The sequence below is a fragment of the Symphalangus syndactylus genome, chromosome 8 (assembly GCF_028878055.3).
Source record: "Symphalangus syndactylus isolate Jambi chromosome 8, NHGRI_mSymSyn1-v2.1_pri, whole genome shotgun sequence".
Lineage (NCBI taxonomy): Eukaryota > Metazoa > Chordata > Mammalia > Primates > Hylobatidae > Symphalangus > Symphalangus syndactylus.
The window spans coordinates 119,260,648-119,279,671 of record NC_072430.2 but is presented as its reverse complement, the minus strand read 5'-3'; the positions used below and the strand labels follow the sequence as shown (position 1 = coordinate 119,279,671).

At 37.1% G+C, this 19,024-nt stretch overlaps 1 protein-coding gene across 1 annotated transcript; it reads right to left on the bottom strand.

The window, feature by feature from the left end:
• Positions 1-1,105: 1,105 nt before the first annotated feature.
• On the bottom strand, positions 1,106-1,399 carry LOC129488390 (alpha-endosulfine-like). Its single transcript, XM_055290525.1, has one exon. It carries the CDS (start codon positions 1,382-1,384, stop codon positions 1,106-1,108), a length of 279 nt encoding a protein of 92 aa, XP_055146500.1. The 5' UTR covers positions 1,385-1,399.
• Positions 1,400-19,024: the final 17,625 nt, after the last annotated feature.

Here is a 19,024-nt window from a genome sequence, read left to right as displayed (position 1 = left end):
GCTGCTTTTGGTTTTTTTTGTTTTTTTTTTTTTTTTTTTTTTTTGGACTCTCAAGACCATGTCCTATATGAAGTTCAGGTTCACTTGCTGGAATCTGTAATTCCCAAACCTCAACTTTCTCTCTCCTCCTGTAGCCCTCAAATGGTTCCCCTGTGTAATACTTTCCCAGTATTTCATAGCACCACAGTATTACTTCATCACCTGTCGGCCTTCCTCACTTTTAATATTACAATGAGCAATACAGCATTTTTCTGCTGGAAGTTATAGGGCTTTAGAATCAGAATCAATTTTATATATATTTAACTCTATTTTAGCGATGAGGAAATGGAAATCCAGAGAGGCTAAATGACTTAAAGGTTATACATGAGCTCCGCTGAGACAAAGTAGAAGTAGAACCCAGATGCCTTGACTCCTAAACCAGTGCTTTTCCCATTATCCCACAATACTTTCAGAAGCAACATGCTGGAAGAGAGAGAGAAAAAGTGCCCATTTTCTGTGAGTAATGTTCATCAATCTTTACATTATTTGAGAGCCAGGGCAAACTGCAAGAGATACTAAGTAAAGGGGGCTAAGTGGGCATTGTAGTTTTAGGCAAGTAAGTCTGTCTGTCTTTGTAAGGATTTTCTAAACCTGCCATAATGGAAACATGAAGCAATAGCAGCATAAGGGACAAAACACTTAGAAGCACAAAAACATGTCTTATTTAATATACCTTTCCCAAATACGTCAGGTTAGCTTTTAGATGTTAAACCTGCCATGGTATTCCCAAGGCTTAGCTTAATCAATTTTGGGATAGTCTCCTCCAAAAGGAGAAATCACATCTCTCCAGTTTCTCACAAAAGACAAAGCATTTGCAGCATTATCCAGTCTAGTCTTTCCTATTTCTGGGCCCTACCTGGATTATAGGAAGGATGTACGAGTCTCAATTTAACCAAAGAAATGGACTCAGTCCCCCTTCAACTTACATTACCTTCTCAGCAGCCACTAGGAGAATCATAGTCATTTCTGCCTAGTAACTGAGATCTGACTAGGTGTCCATTTCATCCCTGCCTATAATACATAAACATCCAGTGGGGTGAGGAGTAGGAGGAGAGGGCAGCCTGGGTTACCCTGCAAGCTTGCTGGTGATAACCAAGGACTTTCTCTGGGGCAGAATGTGGTCACCAGTCACCAGGTTCTTTTTTGGTTTTGCACTTGGCAGCTGCTTACTCTTCATCTTGGCTTTGGCCATGTTGTAGTCTCCCGAGACAAAGTACCTTTTCCCTTTCTGTAATCTCTTCATGAGGAAGTTGGAGCCTCCGGGCTCTTGTCCTAGGCTTGGGTACTTGGACTTTAGCTTTGGCTCCTCAACTCTCTCAGAGAGAATACTTTCTTTATCCTGCATCTTCGTTTCTCCTTGCTGGTCTTCTCCACAGGGTTCTCTCTTTCTTGTTACTGGGATGTGGTGGGACTGAGTCTCTGGAGCGTAGGAGGGCCCATATAGTCAACCTGACTAGGGAAAGGGGAAGGGAAATGGGGACAACCTATGCTGCTGCTTTGGCTCCTGTCACTAGGGTTGCTCAGTCAAAATAGCCATAAATTGTTTTTTCTGATTTATTTGTATTGCTTATCTGTGTTCTCCTGCATCTCATTTAGTTTCTTTAATATCATTATTTTGAATAATTTTTCAGGCATTGCATAGATTTTCTTCTCTTTGGGATCTTTTACTGGAGAAGTGTTGTATTTTCATTGGAGGTGTCATGTTTCCTTGCTTTTATATATTTATTGTGTCGTGTTGATATCTATGCATTTAGTATGAGTTACTCCTTCAAATTTTATGGATTGGCTTTTGTAGAGAAAGACTTTTTTCATGTATTTATAGCATTGGTTAGGTAGGATGTTTTGGCTTTGATTCTGAGTGGCTGCAGTAGTATAGTGTCTGTATAATTTTTTCCATTATAATCAGCATCTGTGAGTTCCTCAGTGGCTTAGGTTGCAGTAGTTAGCCGAGGCTATGGTGAGGTTTTGCACAAGACAGGGATGCCAGGAGGGCCAGTCCTTGGGTGTCAGTGGTAGCAGCAGTGAGCTGGGTGTGCAGGTCTTTGGGCCCCTGAGTAGTGTATGTGAGTGCCAGCAATGGTGGGCCTAGGCAGCCCAGTTCTTGGGCCTCCAAGCAGCTTGCTTGGGTGCTGGCAGTAGTGGGCCAGGTAGGCCTTGTGTTCCTGGATGGCATGCATGGCATTGGTGGTGGTACATGAGCTCTGCTGAGCAGCATGCACAGGTGCCAGCAGTGGTGGTGGTAGGCTGGATGAGCTGGTCACTGAGCCCTAGGGAGGTTCATGTGGGTATTGGTAGTGTGGGTGGGGTGGTCTCATTTCTTATATCCCTGGACAGTGCATGTGTGCACTGGTGGCAGCAGCAGGGCAGGCCTACCCCCAGGCCCCCAGGAGCATGCACAGACAGCAATGGTAATGGAGTGGGATTGTCCTCAGGACCCCAGTAGTGTGTGCAGGTACTGAAGGCCACAAGTGGGGCAGATTGATCCCTGGGCACCTGGATGACATGCTCATTCATGCCAGTACCCAGGCCCCTTGAAGACATGAGCAGTGGCCTTGCTGCTAGAAGAAGGGAGGTTGCTTACAGTGGTAGCAGCAGCCCTGGGCATGCAGCTCTCAGGCTCTGGGAGGTGTACGCTTTAGCTCCCCTTGTCCCAGTGGGAGCCTCCTTGTTGCATTTCACCTCCTGTTCTTTGGGGTCTAGGATATTGTGTGGCTAAACTGCTGGATAACGTGCTGTACTGCTGGGTACAGTTGGCATCCTAACACTGCAACCCTCTGAGGGATGTCAGTGGGGCTCCAGGGTTGTGGAGATGCAGGTAGAGCAAGATGTAGTCGGGTGGAAGGTGGGGTCTCAAAATGGTGCTGTGCTGCAGTTGCTTGGGTCTCGATAGTGTGTGGGACCCAATGCAAAGTCCCTCACTGGAACCAAGCTCTTGCATGGACTCCAGGCAGCTGCCTATACTAGTCTTGGGGCCCATGAGGGCTGAGAGGCTCTCCCTTAGCTGGATTGCAGGAGTTTGCATGGGAATGTGGCTCACTGGGGATGTTTTGCTTACCTTTTCCCCTCAATGAGGAGTTCCTCCTGGCTCCAAGGCCAATACTGACTAGGCTGACTGCTTTGATTCTGTATCCTTTGGTGATTCAGAGGTTTCTTGTCATTTCCTTGCTGAATTCCTGTGTTCTGTCTTAGAAGGTCCATTCAACATGAGGCTATCTACTTGCTCTTTTGTCCTTCTTTGTGGAGGAGGTGAGTGCTGGGTACCTTTAGTCAGCCATTTCGAAGCTATCTAAATTGAAATGTTTTATAGATGCCATGCAGTCAGTGATATCTTTAATAAATGCCTGAAATTCTATTAAAATCATGGAATACGTTTGTTGTATACAAAGGTATAATGATTATGTAGTTCTGATAATAGTTCATATTGTTTATTATATTTTTATATGGTTTTAAGGTATGAGTAATTTCTAGATTACTCATACTCAAGAAATTAATTTCTTGAAATAAATTATTTACATTCTTAAATAAGGAGATATTCTTAGATGAAATGTCTTTATTTCTAAGCCACATAATTTTTGTAACTTTAAGAATATAAAGATTAGTTTCTTGGGCTGTTTTTCATAATTACATACTCTCAGTAGTATAGAAGAATTATAAATTATAATTAAAGTTTATCTTTACATTGAATTCTTAGTTATGCATAGACTCCATATCACCTTTTAGAATTAGGAAGGGGAGATTTAAATCGTATAGGCTATTAAATTCACAAAGTAATCACATGAGGGGGATCTGAAAAATGTCTGTAGTCTAAAGTCTTGTTCTTTACAATGTAGTAAAAATATATGAAATACAAATTTGGCTCTGAACTTTAAACTTGCAGAACTCTACAAACAGTACAGGAAATATGTTTTGAAAAATAGCCAGAAATCAAAGGTCAATTTAATATGCCTAACAAAATGAGAGATTACCAAAAGTGGTTTTCTTTTTTATTCCTTCCTTTTTTTTTATTGAAGGAAAACATTCTATCTGTAAATGTCATTCTCCTTAAAATGCTCAAAATAATTTCCAAAAGAATAAATCTCTTACTGAGATTTTTACACTGCTTATCAAAAAGTTTTCATTCTTTATACCTCACTTACTTTTGACATTATAAATGTGTATCTCTTGAAAAGCATCTTTTATTAAATAAATATTTACATGTGACTCAGTCTACTACTAGTCCATGCAGTATGGATTTAAAGTGAGAAGGCATCGTCTTGATTGATAAGGAGCAATTGGCATTTCCTAATGATTTAACAAGTTTAAGAATCATTATTTTAGAAAGACAACAAATATTTTCAGTCTAACGCCATATGAAAACAAATTGTATTTTATCACTGATTTAACATGGGAGGGTGTGTGTGTCAGTTTTGTGTGTGTGTCAGTTATATATTATTGTATAACCAATCTTAGTGGCCCCAAAAATGTGCCATATTTCATAAGGTTTGACAGGCTCATCTGGATTGTTTTACTCTATTTACTCTTTGTCACGGCTGAGGCTGCAGACATCTGCAGATCTGACTGGGCTCCATCATCCAGTATAATTCATGCACATGACTGGCAGTTAGCATTGGCTTGTATTTTGTTTCTTCTTTGCATGGCCTCTCAACTTGGCTTAGACTTCCAAGTATATGGCAACTGGGTTCCAAAAGAAAGTATTTCAAGCAATGAAGGAAAACACTGCAAATCCTTTGAGACAGCGTCAGAAGTTACATAGCATTTCTTGGACTGCATTCTGTTAATGGATACATATTACAGGGATAGCCAGGTTACTGAGAGGAGAAGTAGAATCCAGCCTCAATAGAAGGAGGAATCAAATAATTTTCAGCCATCTTCAAGCACCTACAGGGGGAAGAGTCTGCATGTTTGGTGAGAAATTGACATGGTACCCTATAAACTGTTTCAGACTCTGCCATTACTTAAATGATTACTTGTTTTTCTAAACATTGCTCCTTTTTGTACAGTGATTGAAAACAGAGTTCATTGTATGCATTGAACATTATAACTTTTTGATCTGGCACACAGCTTTCGAAAAATATATATAAGTAACATGGCTGCAGGATAATTACCATTGGTACATAAAAGTAGACGAAAAACTTAAAAGTTTACATTTAATTTATGGAAGCTCATTGAAAATTTCTAAGTGCAGTTTATAAATATAACTTGTTTACACTCATTGCTTGGTTAGACTCGAAATGACAGAAATTTCGATGATTGTTACACCACTCTTATAGCAGAGATTTCTAGGTATTGCCTCCTTTTCACTTTCTCCTCCTTCCTTAGTGTAGATTTATATATTTTTAGCTTAACTAAAGGATTACACTCCCAAGTGTCCATTACAGTTAGTTGTATGACTAAGTGCCGGTGATCAGTCATAAGAAGTGTTGGGTGAGCCCTTCTTGTCTTCTTTTATTTTACTGTTCAAAGTAGATAATACTGCTGAACAAGGATCACATCCAAATATGGAGTGGGAAGCTGAAAAGAGTCTGGTTTCCTGATGACATTGTGGAACACTTATGCCAGCCCTTGACTGCCAACCTCAGGGTTGCTTTTATGTGAGGAAAATAAACTTCTGCTTGTCTGGCTACTTTTTTTTTTTTTTTTTTTTGACGGAGTCTCGCTCTGTCGCCCAGGCTAGAGTGCAGTGGCGCGATCTCGGCTCACTGCAAGCTCCGCCTCCCGGGTTCACGCCATTCTCCTGCCTCAGCCTCTCCGAGTAGCTGGGACTACAGGCGCCCGCCACCGCGCCCGGCTAATTTTTTTTTGTATTTTTAGTAGAGACGGGGTTTCACCGTGGTCTCGATCTCCTGACCTCGTGATCCGCCCGCCTCGGCCTCCCAAAGTGCTGGGATTACAAGCGTGAGCCACCGCGCCCGGCCTGTCTGGCTACTTTTATCTGGGATTTTTGTTGTCGCTGTTTTTATAAGGAGCCAAGCCTAATCCAAACTGATTCACCTGCTAAGCAAGTTCTCTATCCTGAACTTAAACTTCATGAAAATATCATCAATTTTGAGCTATCTTTTCTATGGGTGATGTTTTAAACATGATTCTTGCCTTTTTTTTTTCCTTTTCTTTTTGGCCTGCCACTTACTTGGTGGCTTCAGTGAAAGAAATATTGTATGTGTGCACATGTGCTCATTTACATGCAAGGAAAATTAAAGCTGACCTCAGATAATATTCTGGTTGTTGTTTGCCAAGTACTAATTGGCCAAAAGCTACACCAAAATAAGTGAATTCTTTTATGTCTATTGTTTTGATTATCAGAGCACTATTGAGAATCTCAAGCAAGGAATGAGTAAGTCTAATTAAAATCAAGTAAAAAGTTAAATACTTTAACATTACTCTGACTAATATGTAATCAATGGTTGATACAAATAAAACTTTACAACATTTTATATAAATAGAAATATTTAAAAATGGCTCTGAAAATTTGTATACAAATATTTATCAGGACATATGTTTGCATTTCTCTTGGGTATATCCCTAGGAGTAAAATTCTGGGTCATATAGTAACTCTATGTTTAATAATTTTAGAAACTACTAGACTGGTTTCCAAAGTGGTTGTACCATTTTACATTGCCAGCAGAAGAGTATGAGGATTCTGATTTCTCTACATCCTTGACAACACTTACTACTGGACTTTTTGATTCAGGACATCCTAATAGATGTGAAGTAGCATCTCACTGTGGGTTGTTTTGTTTTGTTTTGTTTGAGGCACAATCTCCACTCACTGCAACCTCTACCTCCAAGGCTCAAGCAATTCTCATGCCTCAGCCTCCCAAGTAGTTAGGATTACAGGCATGCGCCACCACACCAAGCTAATTTTTGTACTTTTAGTAGAGACAGGGTTTCACCATATTGGCCTGACTGGTCTCGAACTCCTGGCCTCAAGCGATCCACCCACTTCGGCCTCCCAAAGTGCTGGGATTACAGGCATGAGCCACGGTATCCAGCCTCTCATTGTGGTTTTGATTTACATTTCCCTGATAACTAATAATGTCAAATATCTTTTCATGTGCCTATTGACCATTTGTTTATCTTCATTGGAGAGATAGGCCTATTCACCTCTTTGCCCATGATTTGATTGAGTAGTTTGCCTTTTTATTACTGAGTTGTAAGTGTTCTTTGTATATGCTAGATACAAGTGCCTTGTCAGATATACAGTTTGCAAATATTTTCTCCCATGCTGTGAGTTGTATTTCTACTTTCTTGATGGTATTCTTTGAAACAATATCTGTTTAATTTTGATGATGTCTTATTTATTTATTTATTTATTTATTTTTGCTTTTGCCACTTGTGCTTTTGGTGTCATATCTGAGAAACTGTTGCCAAATCTGAGGACATGAAGATTTACTCCTATATTACCTTCTAAAAGTTTTATGGTTTTAACCCTTATGGTTAGATCTCTAATCTACTCTGAGTTAGCTTTTGCATACAGTTTCAGATAGGAATTCTGCTGAATTCTTTTGCATGTGGATATCTGATTGTCCCAGCACTATTTGTTGAAAAGATGATTCCTTCCCCACTGGACAACCTTAGCATCCTCGTCAAAAATCAATTGACCATCAATGTAAAGGTTTATTCTTGGACTCTCAAATTCTATTCCTTAATTTATATGACTAGTTTTATGCCAGTATCACACTCTCTTGATTACTGAAGTTTGTAGTAAGTTTTGAAATTGAGAGATGTTAATTTCCCAACTTTGTTCTTCTTTTATTAGATTGTTTTAGCAATTCTGTCTTTTGAATTTCTATATGAATTTTAGAACCAGCTTGTCCATTTTTGCCAAAAAAATAAGGCAGGTGGAGTTTTTTTGGGAATCACATTGAATCTGTAAATCAATTTGGGGAGTATTTCTGTCTTAACAATATTAAGTCTTCCAATTTATGAACATAGGATAGGTTTTTTATTTAGTTACTTTTTATTTTTTAATTTATTAGTTACTATTTATTATTTTTATATTTATTTATTTATTTATTTATTTATTTATTTATTTTTGAGACAGAGTCTTACTCTGTTGCCCAGGCTGGAGTGCAATGGCATGATCGCGGCTCACTGCAACCTCCGCCTCCCAGGTTCAAGTGATTCTCTGGCCTCAGCCTCTCGAGTACCTGGGATTACAGGAACCCACCATCATGCCCGGCTAATTTCTGTATTTTTGTAGCAATGGGGTTTCACCATGTTGGCTAGGCTGGTCTTGAACACCTGAGCTCAAGTGATCTGCCCACCTCAGCCTCCCAAAGTGCTGGGATTACAGGGGTGAGCCACCAGGCCTGGTCTAGTTAGCTTTTAAATACTTATTTCAACGATGTTTTCTAGCTTTTTCAGTGTATAAGTCTTACACATCTTTTGTTAAATTTATTCCTCAATATTTTTGATGCTACTGTAAATAGAATTGTTTTATTAACCTCATTTTCTAATTTTTTATTATTAATGTATAGGAATACAGTTGACTTTTGTGTATTGATCTTATATCCTGCAATCTTGATGAGTTCATTTATTAGTTTTAATAGTTTTTCTGTGGATTTCTTATGATTTTCTATATACAATATAATGTCGGGTATAAATAGAGTCAGTTTTACTTATTGCTTATACTCTGATGCCTTTTATTTATTTTTATTTCATAACTGACCATACTAGAACCTCCAGTACAATGTTGAATTAAATGGCAAGAGTGGACATTCTTGTCCTGTTCCTTATCTTAGGGTGAAAGCATTCAATCTTTCAGCACTAAATCTGATATTAGCTGTGGGTGTTTAAAAAATTCATGCTCTTTATCAAGTTGAAGAAATTCTGTTCTCATCTGTACCTAGTTTGCTGAGTATTTTTATACTGAAAAGGTTTTGGGTTTTGTTGAATGCTTTTTCTTCATCTATTGAGATGATTATGTGGGTTTTGTCCTTTATTCTATTAACATAATGTGTTACAGTGATAGATTGTCATATATTAGAACAACTCTTCATTCCTGGGACAAATGCCACTTGGTCATGATATATAATCCTTTTTATATGTTTCTGGATTCAGTTTACTAGTATTGTGTTAATGATTTTTCTGACTATATTCATAGGAGATGTTGGTCTGTTATTTTCTTGTGATGTCTTTGTCTGGTTTTTGTATCTGGACTCATAAAACGAGTTGGAAAGTTTTTCCTCTTCTTCTATTTTTTATGGAAAAGTTGGCAAAGGATTGGTGTTAGTCTGTTAAGTGTTTGGTAGAATTTACCAGGGAAGCCATCTGGGCCCAGGCTTTTTCTTTATGGGAAGTTTTTTTGATTACTAGTTCAATATCTTTTCTCTTAAAAGTCTACTAAGATTTTAAAATTTCTTCTTGAGTTAGTTTCAGAGATGTGTTTTTTTCAGAAATTTGTCCATTTCATTTAGGTTAATATAATTCTTTGTTATACGATTGTTCCTAGTATTTCCTTATAGTCATTTTTAATTTTATAAACTCAGTAGCACCATCCCCTCTTTTATTCCTGATTTTAATATATTTTTCTGTTTTTTTTTTTCTTAGTCAAGCTAAGCAAAAGTTTTGCCAGTTTTCTTAGTCCTTTCAAAGAACGAATTTTGGTTACATCGATTTTCTCTCTTGTTTTTCTAGTCTCTCTTTCACTTATATCCACTTTCATCTTTATTATTTCCTTCCTTCTGCTTGCTTGTGACTTGGTTTGCTCAACACTTTTTAGTTTCTTAAGGGATGAAGTTAACTTACTGATTTGAGATCTTTCTTTTCTTCATATAGGAATTTACAGGTATAAATTTCCCCCTACGTATTGATTTAGTTGCATCCTATAAGTTTTGGTATATTGTATTTTTATTTTCATTAGTATCGAATTATTTTCTAATTTCCCTTGCAATTTCTTCTTTGATCCATTGTTTAGTTAGGAGGGTGCCTACCGTTGATGTCAAATTATAGTATACAGGACAAATATTGAAAGGAAATTTTAATAATTTATAGTGTGAAGTAGGTCCTACTCTGAAAACAAATTACTTGCATTTAATAGAACATACCATTGCTCATTTTCACCTCACGCCTGTGTTTATCATCACATATTCCAAGATGGTGTGGGTAGATCTTCTCAAGGTTTTCGTTATGTTTTCACCACCTACAATATCCTTTATTTTTTCTGATTCAATTTCAGTTTCTCTGATTGTTCAGCAATCAGTGCAACATGGTGGTTTTTCTCCTTCATCTTTAGGAGGCCGTGTGGTTAGCAAAGAAAGTCAAACATGTATTATATTTTCTATTTTCAGCACAACAAGAGTTCCAGCAGAAGAGGACTGACATTTAGTGGACCTGTAATGTATTTCATGTGTTATTTTAAATTAATTATTTCAAAAGAATATGGTAAAGAAAATTGTTCCCATTTTCCAGTTGAGACTCAGGAAATGTCAGTAGTTTTGCAAAAAGTCAAAATGATAAATGATAGACATGGGATTTAAACCCAGTTTTGTGCTATGTTGGTGCTCATACTCTTTCCACTGCATCTGCTTCCTGAGGAGCAAAGAAGAAGGCCCATCACTACTAGATTTAGGGTGTTTTATAATCAGCACTAGAAACATAGTAGCTATGTCAGCCTCTACAATCTTTCTTTACTTTCTCAAAGCGTTTACTTTTTAATTATCTGTTAATTCTCAACTAAATGTTCTCCATCAGATGATCCACTTTAAAATGTGTTGTTTTCCAGAGTGTTTGATACTATAATTCTTCTTCTTTCTATTAGATCTGTTTATTGCATTACCCACATTCTAGCCATGATTTACATGCCACCAAAATCTTGGGGATACCTAAGATGGCATCTGTAATTTTGCTGTAAAATCCTATGCCTGTCATTTTTCATGTTGCTTCCCAGTAGATTTGAAGTTAATAGTATTATTCCTATAATTTTACTCTATCCTTCGCCTATTCTAATTCTTTTTGTCCTAGCTGTTGACCTTCCCCATCTTGTCATATTTTTATGGTGTTTTCTCCATTTCCATGGTCAGCTTAAAGCTTACAAGTTTAGTGGTTAAGATGAATTCTGGTGTGCATAGAAGTAATTAAGGTACATTATTATTGTGGTTTAAAGGTTGTACATGAAAAGACATTTTGTTTTTACTGTATGTTTTTACTGAATGATCTATTCCCCATCCCACGGCAAGCATGAATAAAAATAGGTTAAATGTGAAAAAAAAAAAAAGATAGATTCTGAAGCCAGACTGTTAGATTCAAATTCTTTCTCTGACAACTGACCCAAAATGTAAGAACCTGGGGATGTTACTTTACCACTTAAACCTACCTTACAGGGTTATTGTGAACTTAAATAAGTAGACACATGTAAAATACTTCATCAGAGTTCAGCATACAGTGTTCAACAGCTTCAACACTTATTTCTCTTATTAGTATTATCCATTAAGTCAGTCACTGTGATTCACATATAATTTTCTTTCAGTAAGAGCATAAGCTGGAACTTAGCGTTCTAATATTTTTTAAAGAATTTCTACATGATTAGCCATTAGCATCCTACCATCCTCTCACTTTTTTACTATCACATTCATAGCTTTTCTTGAAGAGATTTTTATAAATTCTGGGTGTCTGGCAGCATGCCATAGTAGAAGAATTTAGAATATTTGGCTAGAAAAGAGATTCGTAAACTTAATAGGGTCTGATTTCTTCTTGTTTAATCAAGCACAGGACAAGCAATATCCTTCCAAAGTTTGGGTTGCCTTTATTGAATGGGATGCATCCTTATATGATTCCAGGAGGGCACACTTCCTCCTCTCTTCCACTAACTAGCCTCTCCACTATATTTTGCTTTTCCTGGAACTCTGCATCTTCTATAACAAAACGCATTTCTCAAGTCTTGTCCTTTTGCAGAGAGATCTTTCTCAGAAAAATAAAGCATAAACTCTGCAGGATATTGGATCACATCTCTTTAGCCTTGAGGTGAAATATAAGCTTTTTTGTTTCCCTATGGTACAACTTTTATAGGATATATGGGTAGAGGAGCAGAAGAGAAATGCTTTTGAGATGAGTACTCAGCTTTTCTGGTTCACCAGTTTCCTTCTGTTCTCTATGCCTTCTCCTACCCAACCTTCTAATTGAAGGTAATTTCAAGTAGCATCAGCTTTCTTCAGCAACTGCACTGGAATGAAGATCATATGAGACATTTGTAAAATTATAGTTATCAGAGTCTGACCTTGAGTTCTTAAATCAGAATCTCTGAGTTTGAAGTTATACAAATCTGTATTTTAAAAAATCCCATCCAGTATATACACGTTTTCTCTGTTTTTTTCCCTTTATATACCTGATAGTAAATATATATGTGTACATATATTTAAATAAATATATATATATGTTTAATGTTAATACAAGATGGGCATCTTGCTATATTGCCCAGGCTATATTACCCAGGCTGGTCTCAAACTCCTGGCCTCAAAAACCTCAGCCTCCAAAGTAGCTGGGATTACAGATTCAAGCCACTGCACAAGGCATGATAGTAAAATTTGAACTACTGGGTTTATTTTTTTATTTTTTATTTTTATTTATTTATTTTTCTTTTTTTCATATTTTTTGAGACGGAGTCTCACTCTGTTGCCCAGGCTGGAGTTCAGTGGCACGATCTCGGCTCACTGCAAGCTCCACCTCCCGAGTTCATGCCATTCTTCTGCCTCAGCCTCCCGAGTAGCTGGAACTACAGGTGCCTGCCACCACGCCCAGCTAATTTTTTGTATTTTTAGTAGAGACAGGGTTTCACCATGTTAGCCGGGATGGTCTCCATCTCCTGACCTCGTGATCCACCCGCCTGGGCCTCCCAAAGTGCTGGGATTACAGGCGTGAGCCACTGTGCCTATTTTTTTATTTTTTAAAAACATTTTTTCTTAAATTATTCAAACTTCTGTCGGTTAATTTACCTTCTGGGAGATTTCCTTGCTTTATTTCTATCTTTTTTATTTAAAAGCTTATTTCAAAAACTGATTTCTAGGCACTCTTCCTGTTTTCCAAATGTTACAAATTTCTTGTTTTATGCAGGCAATATCCTCTTCCCTGTCTTCGAAGATACAAAATAGCTTCAGTTTCATCTGGGGTCAGTTTCCCTGTTTGTTTATTTTGGTTTTCTTCTTTAATGTTATATATTATTCTCATCTTCTGGTGACCTTGGATATTGAGTCAAATTTAATATCTAAGAGGGATTATTGGGTAGGAACTCTGTTTATGGGTAGAGTTAGTAACACGAGGCTTCTTTCAGCCTGAGTGTTAAGGGAGCTTCTTGTTATTGTCACGTGTCAGAAACAGGAGGGCTGTACCGAAAGGCACTAACACACTCAGTAGCTATCCTAGTTATCTCTAGATTTTTTTTAAACCACCTAACAATTATATCTTCTGTTGTGTAATTTCTGTTGTGTAAGCCACCCAGCCTGTGGTACTTGGTTATGGAAGTCCTGGCAAATGAATAGCCAAGCTATTAATTGAGACAAGCTCTTGTCTTAAGGACATGAAGATACAGTAAAGCAAACGGCTAATGTCTGGGGAAGGTAGACTTAAACTCAGGGCTGTTGACTCCCTTCTAATTCTCTTTTGTATTACACTACCCCTGTCTTGCTACTGACTGGTTCCTAGAACATATATTATCCCAGGGTCACTAATACAATGGACCACAGGTCTTGTATCAATAGTTCATTCCATATATCTTTCAGTCTTACATTCTGACTATTGGATTTCTCCTATTTATGTTGAGCTGAAATTTGTAGCGCAGTAGCTAACACTGGTTGGTGCTGGATTTTCCTTGAAGAAACAAGAATAAAGATAATTATTTTCCATGTAGTAAGTCTTCATTAGCATACCTTCCCCTTCTTTATCTTCCACCCCGTAATTGCTTCTCTTTTCTGATGGAGCAGGTTCCTTCAGCAGCTTCTTTTTAAAATCCTTTAAATTACAATAAAATATATATAGCATAAAATTTACCATTTTAGCCATTTTTAAGTGCACAGTTCAGTTTTACTATGTACATTCACACTGCTGTGCAACCATCACCAATATCCAATTTCAGAAATCATTTTATCTTGCAAAACTGAAACTCTATACCTATTAAACAACAACTCCTCATTGCCCCTACCCCCAGCTTCTGCCAACCACCATTCTACTTTCTGTCTCTATGTTTTGATTTCTCTAAATACCTCATATAAATGGAATCATGAATAATTTCTCTCTTTTTGTGTGTGACCGGCTCATTTTACTTAACTTGATGTCCTTGAGCAGTTTATTTTATAAGAGGATTTCTAGCTTCTTCCCAATCTCAGTCATTCTTCTCTGAAAACTGTTTATTCATATCCCATTCAAGAAAGTGGAGTTCAGACAGCACATATTAATCAAAGCATAGTCTGAGAGGCAGGGAAGAGAATTCATTCTGGATATCACGTTTCTAATAAAGAACGTGTGAGATTTTCTTGATTGCCTCCTGCCACTGTTGGCTCATTGAGCTTTACTATCAACTCAGAGCCCTCAGTCCTTTAAGCCACTTCTTCCCACTGTCCAGCTCCCTACCATTGTGTTATCACCATGCACAAGGAACATTAACAATTGCATATCAAGGTCATAATGAGATTGAAAAAAAGGATCTGCATAAAAAATGAATTTTCTTTTTTTTAATTTTATTTTATTTTTATTTTATTTTATTTTATTTTATTTTTTATTATTATTATACTTTAGGTTTTAGGGTACATGGCAGGTTTGTTACATATGTATCCATGTGCCATGTTGTTTTGCTGCACCCATTAACTCGTCATTTAGCATTAGGTATATCTCCTAATGCTGTCCCTCCCCCCTCCCCCTACCCCACAACAGTCCCCGGAGTGTGATGTTCCCCTTCCTGTGTCCATGAGTTCTCATTGTTCAATTCCCACCTATGAGTGAGAACATACGGTGTTTGGTTTTTTGTCCTTGCAATAGTTTACTGAGAATGATATTTTCCAGTTTCATCCATGTCCCTACAAAGGACATGAACTCATCCTTTTTTATGGCTGCATAGTATTCCATGGTGTATATGTGCCACATTTTCTTAATCCAGTCTATCGTTGTTGGACATTTGGGTTGGTTCCAAGTCTTTGCTATTGTGAATAGTGCCACAATAAACATACGTGTGCATGTGTCTTTATAGCAGCATGATTTATAGTCCTTTGGGTATATACCCAGTAATGGGATGGCTGGGTCAAATGGTATTTCTAGTTCTAGATCCCTGAGGAATCGCCACACTGACTTCCACAATGGTTGAACGAGTTTACAGTCCCACCAACAGTGTAAAAGTGTTCCTATTTCTCCACATCCTCTCCAGCACCTGTTGTTTCCTGACTTTTTAATGATGGCCATTCTAACTGGTGTGAGATGATATCTCACTGTGGTTTTGATTTGCATTTCTCTGATGGCCAGTGATGATGAGCATTTTTTCATGTGTTTTTTGGCTGCATAAATGTCTTCTTTTGAGAAGTATCTGTTCATATCCTTTGCCCACTTTTTGATGCTTCAAAGAGAATAAAATACCTAGGAATCCAACTTACAAGGGATGTGAAGGACCTCTTCAAGGAGAACTGCAAACCACGGCTCAATGAAATACAAGATGATACAAACAAATGGAAGAACATTCCATGCTCATGGGTTGGAAGAATCAATATCGTGAAAATGGCCATACTGCCCAAGGTAATTTATAGATTCAATGCCATCCCCATCAAGCTACCAATGACTTTCTTCACAGAATTGGAAAAAACTACTTTAAAGTTCATATGGAACCAAAAAAGAGCCCACATCGCCAAGTCAATCCTAAGCCAAAAGAACAAAGCTGGAGGTATCACGCTACCTGACTTCAAACTATACTACAAGGCTACAGTAACCAAAACAGTGTGGTACTGGTACCACAACAGAAACATAGATCAATGGAACAGAACAGAGCCCTCAGAAATAATGCCGCATATCTACAACTATCTGATCTTTGACAAACCTGACAAAAACAAGCAATGGGGAAAGGATTCCCTATTTAATAAATGGTGCTGGGAAAACTGGCTAACCATATGTAGAAAGCTGAAACTGGATCCCTTCCTTACACCTTATACAAAAATTAATTCAAGATGGATTAAAGACTTAAATGTTAGACCTAAAACCATTAAAATCCTACAAGAAAACTTAGGCAATACCATTCAGGACATAGGCGTGGGCAAGGACTTCATGTCTGAAACACCAAAAGCAATGGCAACAAAAGCCAAAATTGACAAATGGGATCTAATCAAACTAAAGAACTTCTGCACAGCAAAAGAAACTACCATCAGAGTGAACAGGCAACCTACAGAATGGGAGAAAATTTTTGCAACCTACTCATCTGACAAAGGGCTAATATCCAGAATCTATAATGAATTCAAAAAAATTTACAAGAGAAAAACAAACAACCCCATCAAAAAATGAATTTTCTTATGCAGTTTCTTCTATAATAGCATTTCAAATTCCCATTAAATTCTAGTCCATAGGTAGAATCAATGCAATGACTTTGGGAGATAATAAATTAATAAATATTATTAATATATACTGACCCTGCTTTCCAAACACATGTTCTATAATGACCCAGAATTACTATGCTGAGCACATTTTTTTCACCAAAAGCACGGACATATCAAATTGAACATTTTTTCTTTTACAAACACACACTAGTTTGCATTTAATAGACAGTTCTCAAAAATGATGCCAAGCCACACTTATATGTATGTGATAAAATAGGTTGTGAACCAAGGTGTGGTCATCTGTTATTAATGAGAATACAGAAGTTTTATAAATGAGGTACCTTTTGTTAAAACTTAAGGTGGACCCAAGGATATCTCTCTCATTTGTTTTCTGGTATGGAAGGAAAACAGTTGAGTTATAATTAGTTAGCTAGGTGGAAATTGTTCATAATTCAGTCTTCTTGGAATGCAACTGTTATTAATGTACTGATAATACTTGAGAGATTATGAATCACTTAAATTCTTTTAAGTTGCAATTTTAATTATTTTTTATTTTACCAAGTGGATAAATTTATTATAAGGAAGAAAATTATGAAGAAAATGTAAATAGGAATGTGAATCTTATATCTACATTACCTCCATAGGACTATTTAGAAATGCTTTAGTTCCCAGCTGTTTCTTTGTTTCATCAAAATCTGTGTAACCATGTGAATGTGAACATGTGAATATCACCCATCCCATATATTAAAACCATATATGTGTGTGTGTGTGTATGTGTATATATATATATATATAGAGAGAGAGAGAGAGAAAGAGAGAGAATCACTAATGAAGGCAATTTGGATAATATATAGCTGGGAATACAAATATAATATTTTACTTTATAAAAAACTTTATAATGTATAAGATTATATTTTACAAGACACTTGAAGTATTGATATTTAGGCAAGTGACTATCTCATGCTAGTCAAATTCCCTAAGTATATAATTCACTGGCTCCTACTAGGACAGCATTTTGGTAAAGTAGTCATCAAGACCTGTGAAATGGACAGACTATATAGTATTAAGTTTAACTTTGAAGTTGGAAAATCGTTGAGTGGTGTCATAGTTTGCTGACAGTTCCCCCCTAAATACCTATAGCTTCTTCAAGCTATAGGAGACTTTCAGACAATATCAGCACTTTCAGAAAATACATATTACTCGGGAAATGATGCATTTGCTAATAAAAATAATTTATGTATTCATTTATCAATAATTATGTTCAGAGAATCATCCTATACTTTTTGTTGAGAGTCATGTATAAGGAATGTAGTCAAGGTACTCAAATTGTCTTTCTAATGGACCATTTCTTATCAGCTTTACTTGGTCCATAATTTTCAGTGTGACTAACTTTTTTTCTGATCTTTAGGTCATACTTCAATTAAGTAGTATTTTACTGATAAAAGCTTTTTCTGATTAAATTACAATCATGTGCTGCATAGCGGGTTTTGGTCAACAACAGACTGCATATATTATGGAGTCACCTAGTAAGCTAAGGTTAATTTATTATTGAAGAAGTAAAAATATTTTAAAATAAATTTAGTGTAGCCTAGGTGTGTAGTGTTTATAAAGATTAGAATAGTATATGGTAAAGTTCTAGACTTTCACAGTCACTCACTACTCACTCACTGACTTACCCAGAGCAACTTCTAGTTCTGCAAGCTCCATTTATAGTAAGTGCCCTATACAAATATACCGTTTCTTATCATTTATGTAGTATTTTACTGTACCTTCCCTATGTTTAGGTATCTTTAGATATGCATACTTTCCACAGTGTTGCAACTGCCTGCAGTATTCAGTACAGTAACATGCTGTACAGATTTGTAGCCTAGGAGCAGTAGGTTATACCGTATAGCCTAGGTGTGTAGTAGGCTACACCATTTAGGTTTGTGTAAGTACACTCAGGTGTTTCCACAATGACAAAATCACCTAAACATGCATTTTTCAGAATGTATGTCATTGTTAAGTGACATGACTGTATTCTACTTAAACTGCATAAAAATCTCAACTTTCTCTTTCAGGATGAATATAGATTTTACTGCTTCTTGTCTTTGTTCTTTTGCTTTGTGCATCCACTTGTGTACCCAATTGTTTTACCCCACTGTATTTTATCATTTATTATTTATTGTTATCATTTTTTAAGACAAGGTCTCCCTCTTTTATCTAGGCTGGAGTGCAGTGGCGTCATCTTGGCTCACTCCAGCCTCAACCTCCTGAACTCAAGCAATCCTCCCACCTCAGCCTCCCTAGTAGGAAGTAGCTGGGACTCCAGGCACATGCCACCACTCCTGGCTAATTTTGTTTATTTTTTGTAGAGACAAGGTCTCATTATATTGTCCAGGCTGGCTTCAAACTCCTGGGCTCAAGCAATCCTCCCACCTTGGACTCCCAAAATGTTGGGATTATGGGCGTGATCCACTGTGCCCAGCCCCCACTGTATTTTAATTTAT

Bases quoted from the DNA above. Each gene is read 5' to 3' on its own strand.
- LOC129488390 (XM_055290525.1), bottom strand. From the start codon at position 1,384: ATGCAGGATAAAGAAAGTATTCTCTCTGAGAGAGTTGAGGAGCCAAAG.